General features: G+C 45.3%; 1 protein-coding gene across 1 annotated transcript in view; it reads left to right on the top strand.

The window, feature by feature from the left end:
* Positions 1-319: 319 nt before the first annotated feature.
* COL26A1 (collagen type XXVI alpha 1 chain) overlaps positions 320-14317 on the top strand; it is a gene marked incomplete at its 5' end in the record, with an annotated part of 154353 nt that continues 140355 nt past the window's right edge. Inside the window, 2 exons of the mRNA XM_019471032.1 lie at positions 320-442; positions 11543-11640. Coding sequence (XP_019326577.1) covers positions 320-442; positions 11543-11640 — 221 coding nt within the window. The remainder of the gene's footprint in view (positions 443-11542; positions 11641-14317) is intronic.

Below are 14317 nucleotides of genomic sequence, written 5' to 3' on the forward strand. Positions count from 1 at the left end.
TTTTTCTTTCCTTTTTTTTTTCCTATTGTTTATGATAACTAACAGAACTAAATTATGTACTATAAAACTCTGGCCTGAGGACCAAGCAAGAGGCGTTACTGGATCTCTTGTGGTTCAGGTTGGCAGAAGCAGGGAATCTTTCTGCAGCTATTGGGAGGAGAGGGTGGGGTGAGAAATGAAGACTGCAAGTTAGGCTAGCTATGGCTGGCAGAAGAAGCAACCCCACCCCCAGATACTTGGTTGTTTTTTACTGCAGTCTGATATATGTTGCTTCAGCTTGCTGTCTTACTGGGGCTAACAGTGTCCTTTCTCTCTGCAGGCATTGGTGTCACTATACGGTTACACGGACTGTTTCCTGCCAAGTGCAGAATGGGTCAGAAACGGTGATCCAGCGAGTTTATCAGAGCTGCCGGTGGCCAGGACCTTGTGCCAACTTAGTGAGGTAAAAATCTTCATGTCTCATGTTGCCCAAATTTTCCTGCGCTTCTCATTAAATTGATTAGCTTTTAAGTACTGCATAGAGGGTTGAGATCAATGGGTCAGATGCTGATATCCTGCTTCATGGTGGTGTAACTAAAGAACGCCACTGGTGTTAGCTGCAGAGTACTTAAACATGAAGGTAAGTTTTTGTATTAGGGACAAGCTATGTGAAACAGTTTAGCTTAGGTTGTCATGCCAGTTTGTACTTCTCAGCACAGGAGGCTGCTGCTAGTCAGGCATGAAGCTAAATAAATGTAAAGTCCAACTGAGCGCAGTGTGACTGAACAGGGTTAGCAGGGATGCTGGACCAATGGCACTATGTGGCTTGTTGGTATGGAGTCCTCATACTTGGGTCTTTAAGAGTAATATTGATCACATACACTGGAAAGCTTTGATCAAATTCCTTGCAGCTGGTGATGGACAAAGGTAATGTGCCCTGTACCTTCCAGAGTGGAATTTCCTTACAGCACCTCTTACTCCTGCATCTCAATATCCTTTAGAGACATGCATGAAAGCACAATGCCCCCTCTCCCCACATGAGAAACAAAGCTTAGAGACAGTGACTTGCCAAAAACTTGCCCTGAGTCTGCTGTTAGCCTGCTTTCCCTTTCAATTATTTATGGTGTTGGGACCCACCTACATTTAAGAAGAAAAAAAGAAGTGTGAAATAGCTATCCCCAGCTACCATCTTTCAGTATGCAAAGTGTCTGTATTGTTAAGCTTTGCCTTCTCTGAAAGACATTCTCAGAGCAAAATAGTGTTACCCACCCATCTGGGAATTGGTGCAAAAAAGCCATTGTGCTCTAAATTTACACCTAGCTTCTATAACAATTTCCCATGTAGACAAGCCCATAATTTAGCTCACAAAGCTTAGTCATTTTATTGCTATTGTTACCAATTCACTCACAGGCACTAATTGAGGTCCTCTTGTAGTTGATAACCTAGCCAGGATACGGTTGAAATACCCACTTAAAAACCCAGAGATCCACCTTCCCAATCTGTTCTTGCAACTCTTCATCTGGAATTCGCATTTTCCATGTGGCAGTTACCACAGTTGGTTCTCCAGTTTCTACTTGGCCACTGGTCAGTCTAAGTTTTTTCACTTGTAATATATCTGCTTTGGTGTCTCTTTGGTCTTGTTTTATGCAAGACTGTGGTTGAAACACTTAATATTTTACACTGTCATGGCCAAACTTCTGTTGAAACTTTTTAATTTCCCAGACTTCTTACGCACACAATTGTCATTAGAAACTTGTGAGCTTTCACCTTGTCTCCTAAACTTGCCAAAATCTTGCTTATTTTTCTTTGTTAACATAACTGTAGTTTCATAAGAACCAAACAATTGATCATGTTACCGGTAAAAATCCTTTTTGTGGGCTCCTGCAGTTACTCATATACATTGATTCTTACATTGTTAACCCAGAGACTTTAGGAGTAGTGTGCGCTGTTGTGACATTCTTATTCATGGAACATTTTCAGTTTCAAATGTAGTTTGGGTCATTTGTCTGACAAGTCCAATTGTTTGGAGACAATGCAGAATGGCAGCAAACATCTCAATTTTTTTTTCTATGTGAAAATATCATGGAAAGAAGCTGGGGTTATTGATATTTAAGATCTCAGGTGGTGAAAGCTCAGCAGACAGGAGCTGCATTTCTGGAAGACAATCACCATGAAGAAACCTACCAGAAGAGAATGGGAGGACACTAATGCTCTGTTCGCTTTGCAAGTGGGAGGAAATGCAAGCGAAGTGAATGGCACCCTTCCAAAGAAATGACTATGCTGTCTATCCTCTAATCATGCATCATATGACTTTCTTGCATGATGTAGAGAAAGACCCTGGACCTCTCTTTCCCAAGGACCTCCAGAAAGCTGCTGCCAAATCCTGGAGCCTGCCCAGTTATCAACAAAGGTAAAGCAGGAGCGGCATGTGCTGGTTCCTGATCATTTCCTGTACTGCCACTGTACAAAAGGGAGAGCCCCAAGAACAAGTAGCAATGAAGTTGAAGCCACTGAGGTCCTGAGAGTTGAGTGCGTTGTTGGATAAGTTATCCCTACCCCACACATCTTTTATAAGTGGTTGCTTGTTTTTGGCAGTGCATCTGACTTCTGATAACAGAATGCAAAACAGACATGGAAAATGATGGATCTTGTGACATCTAACTACTGTGGGTAACATTTGGTAACCCTGAGTCATGTTGTATGGTTGAGGTCTTATTTCCTGGACCTACACGGCAGCCTATCAATGTTACGTTGCCAGCACCTAGGGATGTGTGAATAACTGGCTTTCTTTTGTCTCAGAGTCAAGCCGAGGTTTTAATTTTTTTTTTTTAATGGTGTTTTTTCCCCCTCTTTCACCAAAATGAATATTGTCTCTTTAGGAAACGCCATTCTCTCTCCTAATTCAGGTGAATCCCATCTCCTGTTTTCAGATGAAAACTCCCAAGGATAGCAATGAGACAGACAGTCCTGAATGTCACAGGGCAGTTGAGTCCCTCTTCTATTCAGCACTGCACTTGCTAGTGCAGTTCCTTGCAAGTTATACTTGTTTTCCTTATTTTTCTGCTAAGAAACTGGCTTTGAAGGGACTTGTAAGCTTATACCAGCGACTGTGCTGCACAACTTCCTTCAACAGGTCTCTGAAAATTCCTACAGAAGATGAACAGAGCAGAAAACTCAACTCAGGTGCCCTACTCTTTTTTTCCTTCCCCCGCCCTTCCCCTAACTAGTGGTTTGAGAGTGATTCTGTACCTACTTTTTGAAAACAAAAAACCCTAACCCAAACCCCAAAAGCTATCTTAGCATGTCTGAAAGCTTTGGGTGACGCTGCTGTCTGCCTGGGAGCTGTCCTGGTTTTCTTGGGAATCTGTTTCCTCTTGCGATGAGCACGCTGTCTGTGGTGCAGGGCAAAGGCAACTGCTCTGTGGTTAGGGTAAATATTACCTTTTTTGTGTTTCAAACTAACTTCTCCCAAAAAGAGGATGATGAATGTGGCATGGCAGAACTTGAGCCCCTGGGATTGCCGTTTTGCCACCATGGCTCTCGCTAACAGCGAAGGACACCTCTACCCATGTTTCATCTAATCTTGCTACTGCAGGATTGAAGTCCAGAAATGCTTCAAGCCCCAATACCTTGTGAGGTCAAGGTATTCATCTCTCAGGGGGACATCCTAAGTAAAGATATCTTCAGCAGATGCCTTCAACAGGGAAAAGCAGTGTGACTAGTATCGAATCTGATAGTGTCCTGTCCCAACACTTCACAAAACACAGGAGAGGGCTTATGTTAGCTTCATGGAAGGGGAAGCAAAGAATCTCTTGTGTCACTGAACGCCTTCTCTAGGTCACCAGCCCTTGAGCGTGTTCCTGTAGTGTGAAGGAGCTTCTCTATTTTGTCTGCAGTCCTTAATGATTGCCTGCTTGACTGTATCTGCTCTACATGACGGGTCCAGCAAGAATGCTTCACAGGGCCAATGCTTCATTCCCATCAAACCGTTGTTTCTGTTTCCTCCTTACCTTCTCTGTACCAGCACCTCTGCCTTTTCAGGTTTTCTGGAAGTCTAGCTTCTGGTGATGTCAGGCTTACTCCAGGTCTTATTCTTCTCTAGTGAGACTTCTGGTGCCTGGGCTTGAAGCGGGGGGGGGGCACAGCCAGATTCATATGGTGTTACGCTTGACTGTAAGCAATACAAAATGTCAGTAAGCCATTGGCATTATTTTGGCTTTATAGTATTTCTCCCAGCTGCGACTTGAATCAAACTGTTTTCATCTCCTTGTTTACAGGGAGTCAACTGTATCTCGGAGAGCTTTCATTCTGCCAGCACCCGTTATCGGGCTGCTCACTAGCAAAAGGGACACCAGCCAAAAAAAAGGCATCTCTCAACCTTGTGGTGACAGCTGAGAGGGGCTCTCTGTTAGAGAGACTCCGCTCACAAGCAGACATCAGTGTGGCCAGACAAGGATTTAATCCGTTTCCTGTCTCCCATTCATTCGTGTTATGTTTCTTTCCCTTATTGCACAAACTGCAGCTCAGGGTCAAGCCTTTGACAGAGGAGTATCTGTGAGATCCCCAGCCTAGCAGCTTCAGTTGTGTGATGTCCTTGCTGTCTGTTCACTTGCTTTTGGGAAGCTGGCAGCTGTACTTCTTTTGCAGGAGTGTCGTCATCTTGGCTGGGATGGGATGAGCTGCTCTGTTCTTGCCCTCCACCCTAGACTCTTTATTTAGCTTGGGTGCTGAGTTGCTTTGGAGCAGTCTTGGCTGGAGACTTTCCCTCAGCAGATCTATTCTTGAACTCTCTCCATTTGTGTAGTGAAGGCTTCAGCTTCTGCGTGCCATAGGATATTGCCTTTGCTTTGTCACGCTACGAAGTGAACGGGCAACTTTCCAGCAGTCTGGCTGAAGCTCCTAGTGTACTTATAAAAATCACATGCCATTTATCTGTCTGAAGGAAGGGATAAAGTCTCTAGCTTGGTGTTTCAATGGCAACCTAATCTCTGGGTCTCTGCTGCCTGGATGGCTGCACTCAGCTCCTGGTAAACCCAGGCATCTGAATTGTAACCCTTCTGAGCAATCATTTTGCTGCAGCAGCTGCAGGCTAATGCACAATCCTATCATGCTTAGGACACTACGCTCCTCGAGGCTTACAGAGAAGGGTGGTCTCATAGGCCAGGCAAGGATTTAAGACCTGCATTCAGTTGCTGGAGCTTTTGTGACTTCCTGTGCCTTTGGTCAAGTGATGCCACCTCACCTGTAAGATGAGAACAGTAATTCTTTTGTCTTACTGTGTTTTATGACTTTGAGAATAGGACAACTTCTTGCTATACCCTAACTGGCCAAAATAAGCCTAATTTTGTTTAGAGTATTTGTGTATGACTGCTGTGGTCAGTAAAATAGTATCTCAGGACATAAATGAATGTGACGAACAGCCTGGCAGATCATACGCTGTTACAGTCTTCAGAAGCCAAACATTTTCTGCTTCAAACTGTTGTTGCTGTGAAAATCCCTATCTCATCTCTGGAAGCATGCTGCTTCAGATTGTGGCAGGATATTCTGACTCCTCTCCTACATGTTTAATCCTAGAAAAATGAATGTTCCCAGCAAGGTTGTGAATTTTTATCCTGCTATTTTTTTGCTGTACTCAGTGGTCACGTAGCTGTTTCACTCTAGCCTTTGAGCATTCCGTCTCTGCAGCACTTTCTGGCTTCAGAGAATCTGAAGATTCCTGTGGAAACCCATAGCTGGCTTGTACAGGGATGGGTTTACCTGGTCTCCATACTTTAGCAAGAGCCATTGAAACCCCAAACATGAAATTACTCATCTGTCAGCTTCAAACATCACTCAAAGGTGAGAGAGATGGAAGGGGAGAGCATTCTTGCAACACAGCAAATCTGGGCTGTAATGCCCTTTCCAACTGCCAGTCATTGCATGGGTTTTTCTTTTTTTTTCCTTTCAGTATTCTAGCTGGTTTGGCTTATCACAAATGCTATGTGCTTTTGATGACATTTTTAATGTAAGCAGGCTACACATCTTGCACGGATCATGCTTGCTGTTTGGTGTTTTTGAATGTTGGGTTTTCTTTTTCGTTGTTTTGATTTAAACTGAACACATTTCTGCTCCCGGAGGGATTTTACAAGCTAGTTTGCAGAATAACAAAGAAGGAATTCTGCAGGCTCATCCATTTTGGTCTTCTCTGCTTTTGAAGGCCCTATTGCTACAGGGTCAGTAGGAGAAGTTGGGGATCTGTCACCCAAGAGATTGGCCTCTAGCTGATGTTTCTCCTCAGTTTCAGAAGTAGTAACGCCACAGGGAAATCCTTCTCTCTTTCTTTCTTTCTTTCCAGTCAGTTGAATAATAAATCCCAGAGCTTATTCCAGTGCATTAGGATTGCTATTTGAAGTCCTGTTAAACATATAAGAGATCATGTGTAATTCCCTTATTTCTCTCCAAGATGTAGACTCATATGTTTGGAAGAAGATGCTGCTCTCCCATGCACACACGGGATATAAATGTAGGATGAACAGGGCTCCTGCGAACAGGACAGATAGAGGCTCTGGGTGTGTAAGGGATTAGAGCTGTAGCACAAAGACGTGTTCTCAGGTTTGGGAACAATGTGGATGGCTGTGTGCGGCTGGCTGGGCACAAGTGGAGGGCCATCTGCTTTGTAGATTGTGCACAGGCACAGGTGTCCTCAGGCTGCTAATTGAAGGCCTTTTGATCTTGTCAAGACATGCTGTCTGGGCACTCTTCTTCCTTCCTGGTAGGGGAGTGCAGTGCTGCTCTGCAATAGCACTGACATTTAATTGTTAATAAAGACGGGAGCTGATGATTACTCTGGTGGCATAGAAACATCTGTCTCTGTCCTTTGTCTGTCTTGGGACTGAGAGACTGCAAAGTCATTGCCCTTGTACAACTTGGGATGGGAGGTGTATAAGCTTCTGTTTTCTGGGTTTTAGACTCTTGATAAGTTGTGCAAACCAGACATGCTCAGAGTTAAACAGAGTCCTCTTCCTCCCCTTTGGCAAAGGCAGGAGACATGTACAATGGCCTCCAACACTCCTGCAGCTGCAGGTTTTGTTTTTTGTCCAGTGTCTGCAGGAGCATATGAAACTCCTCTGGTTATGTTTTTCCCTGGGGAACAGCCTTTGTGCTAGGGAAGCTGGAAGAGCTGGGGCTGCAGGAGAAAAAAAAGAGCACAGGTCTGATGCACAGAGTGATGGTCTCTGCCATGCTTATGAGTGCAAACTTGATGGCAAAGGTACTTCTTGTCCCTGTGTCAGTTGTGGCACTAGTTTGAGGTGAAGTTATCTTGTCTGTATTCCATAGAGAAGCTACCTGGTGTAATCAGTGTCTGGTAGGCTTTGAGAGGATAGTTATGAGGGTCTGTCTGGAGTGGGGATGGTGGTGTTGGGAACCAAATATGTTCTTGATAGCTTCTTGATAGAGAAACAGACTCTCTGGGTACACCCATAGGATATTCTTTTCTATGTTAATACTTGCCCAGCTCTTTCCAACCTCCCTTCTTTCCAAGGCAGCCAAGTACTTCAAGATTCGGTTACTTAACCTGATGTATCTAAAATCTGATTTCAGAACACCCTGATTTTCTATGGGGAACTCTAGATTTTTGGCATGTCTGTAAATCAGGCCATGGGTACCAAAAATTAGAGGAACTACCACGAGCTTTGTTCTGATCCTCTTTTAATGCAGAGGTAGCACTTGTTATAGCGAAGATGGATTGTCCCTGTTTGAAAGACAATATGCCAGTTATACGTACAGGGTTGGACCTACTGGGTTGATATGTGACTTCATTGCCATGAGAATAGTAGGTAAAAGAAAGCTCGGATTCCTTGGTTTCCAGATTCTTTGCCAGTCAAAAAGGCAAGTTCATTCCTCTTGTTATCCTGAAACCCACCTGTAAGCGATGTTGAAACTTTCAACCCGGAACTTGAATAAAAATGAATAGAAGCCTCTGATGGTCATCAAGGTCTCCTCGGGCACAAACTGCAATGGCTGAATGAATCACACTAACAAAACCATCTCTGGTGAGGTGGAAATGAGTTTCACGCCTTACCTCTCATGTGGTCTTTGTGTACAAACAGCTTTGTAAGTGTCAAAGGGCAGAGGAAGTCCACAAAGGGGGAATTTATTTCCTGTGTGTGACAGGCTGTCCTGCTTGGGTCATGGCAGAGATCACGCCTTTCTCTTTGACCTGATTTTTGAGGCTCTGATCCAAGAATGTGACACTCTTTCCCTTTCTTGTGTCATGTCTGGCTGTTGTGTTCAGTGACACTTCCTTGAGAGCAAGGGGAACATATCCTTGTGTGCTGAGGCGTGAGACTTGTTGGCTGCCATCCCTCGATGTGTCCTGACCTCTCCAGTATTTCTAGCTTCATACCCCCAAATCAGTTAATCAGTCATCTCGTGCTCCCTCCTCAAATTACCACTTCCTGGGCAGTCACTTAGAGAGACACAAGCAAGAGACTCTGTTTCCCAAATGATGACTGCATGCAGATGAGCTCCTGTAGCTTGTCTGACACTGAGCAGGCGGTCTCCAAGGACAGCCAGGTGTTTGATCTGATCTAGTAACAGGAGTGGCTGCTAGTTGGGTTTTCTGGGTTCTTCCCTCAGTGTTGCCCCACTCCCTGGGACCTTGCTGTGAGCCTCAGCAAACATGTTGGTAGATGATGCCTATCTCTTGCAGTAGAGTGGCAGGTCCTGGTAGTTTGCTTTTCTGTGAAGTGCTTGGAAGGCTTCTGCTGAAGGGGACTGTGTATGCTGAGCACATCCTTTGGCTGTCTGGGAAGCAAAGGGGTGCAGGTTGTGGCTCATTCTAACCTCTTCTCTTACTGTGGTTTTGCAGATTTCTATGCCAGTGTTGTGGCTTGGGTGACATCCAAGGGAAAGGCTTCCCTATTCTACTACCAATCCTTTTTTCTGCCTGTTGCATTTTCCACACACTTTCATTCTGAGGTTTCTGATCTTTAACAGGTATTTTCTTTTTCCTCTCCTTTTCCCATGTTTTTTCCTCTCCTTCAATTGCAACACTTCAGGTATCAGACAGTGGTGATGCTTTTGCTAGAGGAATTTTCTTTGCTCCCCTCCTGGAATAGCAGTCAGAAATCTGCATGATGTGATGATATATGTAACAACAGACCCTGGTGCCGTGTCACATGATTGAGGAAAAACGATGCTATGAAGAACAGAGCAACTTTAGAGCAAATCAGAGCTAGCAAGCTGGGACCACTTTGCATGCCTGACTGCACGATGCTGAACAGAGCTGCAAATGTCAGGACTCTTCCAGGAAATTCAGGGTGGGTGGTAGGCTGTGACAGCTGAGCTCCACGTTTGTCATGCCCTGAGAAGTCCTCGCTCGTTTGAGGATTAAACTACAGCTACTTCCCCGACACAGAACTGCTGCCAAGATTCCAGTCTGGCTCAAGCCACTCTCCACACTTCATAATGAAGTTTGAGAGAGCTTTAACATCTTGGTGTTGGCAGAAACATGGTTTTAAAATCACGGTGTGGTTGGAGACTAGCTGGCTCCGGACACTGGTAACAGGGCTGGAGACTTTCATCTCAAGGTCAAATCCAGCTGTGGTGTTAGTGACGAAGTCATGAACTTCTGACTGATGGTTCGGGGCTTACGTGTGGAAAGATGTCTCGAGTCCAACGCCAGGACTGGGAGTTGGGAGACTTGGGTTTGGTTCCTGAACTTTGCCAGAGCTGTTCTGAGAGACCCTCAGCAAGACACTTAAAGTCTTCGTGCCTTAGGTCTCTCTGTGAAAAAGCGCTGAAGGTTAACCTACATCAATGTGGTGCCAAGTCCTCAAACTCACTCATGACTGCAAACTCCTGAATACCATTGGATGCAGAAGCGCAAAGAACTAGGTGGGACGAGCTGGCTCTGTCCAGCCCGTATTAGACAAGTGCCTGGATCACAGTTGTCGGTATTAGCAGTAACTGGCGTGCTTTTTGGCAACTCAGAGGGTGAGAACGTAATGTTCTCGGGAGACAGAGTTGCTCTCCCATCACTGGGCGATGCCGTTCCAAGTGCAGGCAGCCCCATGCTCAGGAGGAAGCTTGTGCAGCCCTCCTCTCTGGTGGCTATAGGAGAAGTTGGTTTCTGTGTTTGGCAGCTGGCATAAATAATCAGCAACAGCTTACTGAGAAATTAGTTTCCTAAAGACTGTGTTAACCATGACTGAGCTGCTGCCTTCTTTCCAAGACATACATGGGCAGCCTCTCCTGGCAAGCCTTAGTTACTGCTCTTCAGAGTAACTACCAATGTCACTGCAGTGCCGTCCTGGATATACACCTGTGCCTGCTACCTCTTGGAGGAGTTTTGGATGAGATTAATGCAATTTCTAGCTCCATTTTGGCCTTGTGCCCAGCTGAGCCTGGGGTAGTGCTGCAGGCAGAGCAGGCTGGGGCAGCGCTCCGTCTCCTGGCGGCTCTCAGCACTGCGGGAGGAGGCTTTTCCCCTGAGGAGACCCGGGTGCTCGGGGCTTGTGTCTGCCTGGCCTTGAGAGAGAAGAATAAAGCTGCAGCCCGCAACACTGTAATCCCAAAGCTTCAGCCTCTCCCTCTGCATGCCAAATTCCTTTGGCTGTTAAATAAGGGTAGGAATTTCGAGGGGAGCTTGTAGATTGACTTCTGTGTTTGCTTTTAGCTTCATGAGTAGCAGCAGTGACTTGTCTGGCTGTATACTGGGAAAACTCTGATTTGCCAGCTTTGAAGGGCCGCTGTTTTAAAATAAAAGCTGGCATTTATGCAACTGTCCTTTTTGCATTGACTTCAGAATCACTGGTGCCTTGCACAGGTCTGCTTGTGTCTGCCGGTAGCCCTCTAGTTTTCAGTGGGGCATGGCAGTACTTATGCTTTAATTGAGACCCTGGGGGTGTTGTGTGCTGTACACAGAGCTAAAAAAATGTGTCCTGCAGAACCTCAGCTGTGGTGAGGAAGAGCGTAACCCTATTTCAGATGGGGAAAACTGAGGCACAGGTCAGCTAGCTGGAAAAAAGGCTCCATGCAAATCACTGATGTAGTGTTGTGTCATGATGATCTTTGTCACGCTGATGTGTTGATACACCCCGGTGGTGGGGGTGGGAGAAGGGAAGACACCCGAGAGATATATGCAATTTTTGTAGGGAGTAATGTTTTGGAAACTCTATTAGTACTGAGTGAGGAAAGGCTAATGCCAGCCTTTGTTCAATGTCAGAGAAATCCACGTGGAGGTAGAGTGAAGGAAACAAGAGTCATCATCTCTGCTACTTGCAACGACTTCGTAGCGATGAGACCTCCACAAAGCATACTGGTGTTATTTGGGGGAGAGGTGTAGGGAAGAGCCAGAAGAGTATGAGGGTTTAAGGAGAAAAATAAGGGTTGTCGAATCAGATCCACGCTGTGATAAACCCTTGCTCTGTTATTTCGTGCGTCTCCTTTTTCTGCAGCTGGGGGTGGCTGGGTGCTCTGGGGATATATGCAGGCAGGAAGATGTGCTATGAATTAGTAGCAACACTGCCCTTGAGTAGGTAAGTGCATTCTACTGACTTCTTGTTTGTGTTAGTTACAGGACTCTCATCAGGCCCACATACAAAATGTCCTACCGAACTGTGACCACGCTGGAGTGGAGGTGCTGTCCTGGCTTCACGGGGAGCAACTGTGAAGAGGGTGAGTTATCCAGCAATGCATCTGTCCTTACAGAGCAGCAAGGGGATGTGTGGATGGACTGGCTGGGTTGAGTTGGGTTTTGTTGCTTAATTTGCTCTACGCCTCTCAAACACAGGAACAAATCACCTGTCCTCTTCACTCCCCATCATTACCTGAATGCTCACACACAAGCTCCAAAAGGTGGTCTTGGAAAACAGACCATACTGAATGCCTGCAAAGAAGCCTGAACAGGGAGGGGGAAAGAAATGAAGAAATGGGTACTCAGGGATGACTTGTTTATAGATGTGCTCATGCTTGGTGTCCCTATTGCACAGTCCTTCAGAAAATGCACTTTCTCCATGTCATTGTGTTATCTTCTCTACATCCTACTGTCATCACCATCAGTTGCTGTAGCTGCTGAAAACTGGTCCCTGGATGGCTGCTTGTAAGAGTTATGCCTGTAAGGTCTGGACACAAATAATATGTGTTCCCAGAGAGCTTTGAATTAAATTAGGCACCTCTGGTTCCCCTTCCCACCTGCCCCCTGACTTATTGGTGCAACATTCAGGTTGCACGGTGTATGTGAAAATACAGTTCTGGGTTTGGTATCTGATCTTTCAGAGAGAGGAAAACACGGGGCTCTTTCCAGAGCTGGAAGAAAGTCTTTTCCCTTTCTCATAATGATGGACAAAAAGGGCATGTTTTGCATTTTCCTTCCTAATGTTTTCTGCTTTAACTGTTGCTTCTGGAGCTTTGACACAAGTCCTGCTTCTCCATTGAGTTTCAGGTTTAGGCACTAAGGCATCTGCTGAATCTGTGTCATGAGTGTTCGTGGCTTATGAATGGGAGACAAACTAAGCCTTGAGTTTTCTGTTTGTTTGCATCAGGTCAACACAGCCTGCCTCTGCTAGCTGGTGAAGGGTCATTGGGGGTGTCCAACATCTCTAAGACTGCTGTTTGTAGCTGTACCTCGTTTTCTTTCTGCTGTGATATCTTGGTGCTAACCACACAATTCAGGCAAATCTCTAACTAGAAGTTGTCTTGTTACAGTCACAAAGAATGATGGTTGCAGACAGCAGCTCGCTTCAGGCTGCTGAGGAAACAATAGCTTCCCAGAAGCTCAAGAAAAGTCTTAAAAAGTGACAAAGCTACCCTAAATTGTAGTCTGCAGGAGAGAGCTCTGCATTTTAGCATGCTGCTAAAAGAAGTGAGCCTGGGAAAGAGAAGCTGCTCTGTGCAGCTTGGATTTTTACCTGTCGCTGCAGGGGAGAGGGATGCTAAGGACTGTGGCAGAATCGTTATTTCCAAAGTAGCTGCAGCTCAGCCTGGCTGAGGATCTGACCCAGGACCCAAGAAGCCCATGTGTGCAGCCCATTTGTGCCTGTAGGTTTGGACAGGTGTGAGTAATTACAGCTTAGTGGTGCTGCTGGTGTAAAGGAGAGAATCCAGCTCCTTCCCGCAGTGCCAGATCTGTCTCAGCAGAGTTCAGTGGAAATAAAAAGCCAACGTAAGCTTGTTTGAGAAAGTCAGCAGCAATCTCGCAGAAGCAGGTCTGTGGAACGAGGTGACAATTTTATGCAGTCAGTTTTCAAGGTAGAACTGTTCTTTTGGGCTTGGATACGGTCTGCAGAGTGTGAGCAGAAAGCCAGTAGCAAGCCCTCACTTTCATGTGTGAGATTCTTTTTACCTTTTTTCCTCCCTAAAACATCTGGCGCTACCGACAGTCCCATATTCTTGAAAGAAGGAGGAAAATAAAAAAAAAAAAGACCCCTTTCTAGTACAGCAGGGTTGTGCCACTTAATTTCTAGCAGCAGTATTGATGCTAGTGGTATGCACAGCACCTCAAGCTGTCCAGAGGCATCAATTTTAAAATTGAAGTATTTACTTTCTCCTTATGTTAATTCTTAATGTTAGTGTCACTTGAAATTGTAAGTAAAAGAGGCTGAAAAGAGTTTTTTAGGGCTTTTTGGCAACCTGATGTAAAGCCTTTTGTACTCTTTCCTTTCTGCACTCTCTCCTACTACAAATTTGGTTCCTCTGAGAGGGTAGGATGCTTACATCTGTGTGGGTCCCTCCTGGAAACAGCAGACAAAAGAAAACAGAAAACTAAACTGAAACAAAACAAAAACAGTGCAGTTATGAAGCTACAGTGAATTAGCAGGGTAGAACCTCAAAACACTTTAATCCTTTTTTTTTTTATTAGCTAGATTTCTCCTCAATATTTCATTTCATTTGTATGTGCAGCTGGTGCTTTTGATGTTGATGTGAGGTAGGTATGATTGAAGGCACATTGGACCTGCACTATTTTTAACTTGCCTTCTTGTTATGTTGCAAATGCTCTAATTCTCTCACAGTCACTATTGTTCTCCATGTGCGTCGTGGTTTAACCCCAGCCGGCAACTAAGCCCCACCCAGCCGCTCGCTCACTCCCCCCCAGTGGGAAGGGGGAGAGAATCAGAAGGGTAAAAGTGAGAAAACTTGCTGGTTGAGATAAAGACAGTTTAATAGGTAAAGCAAAAGCTGTGCACGCAAGCAAAGCAAAACAAGGAATTCATTCACTCCTTCCCATGGGCAGGCAGGTGTTCAGCCATCTCCAGGGAAGCAGGGCTCCATCACACGAAACGGTGACTTGGGAAGATAAAACGCCATCACTCTGAATGTCCTCCCCCCTTCCTCCTTCTTCCCCCAGCTTTATATG

Source organism: Aptenodytes forsteri, unplaced genomic scaffold, assembly GCF_000699145.1.
Source record: "Aptenodytes forsteri isolate BGI_AS27 unplaced genomic scaffold, ASM69914v1 Scaffold347, whole genome shotgun sequence".
Classification (NCBI taxonomy): Eukaryota; Metazoa; Chordata; class Aves; order Sphenisciformes; family Spheniscidae; genus Aptenodytes; species Aptenodytes forsteri.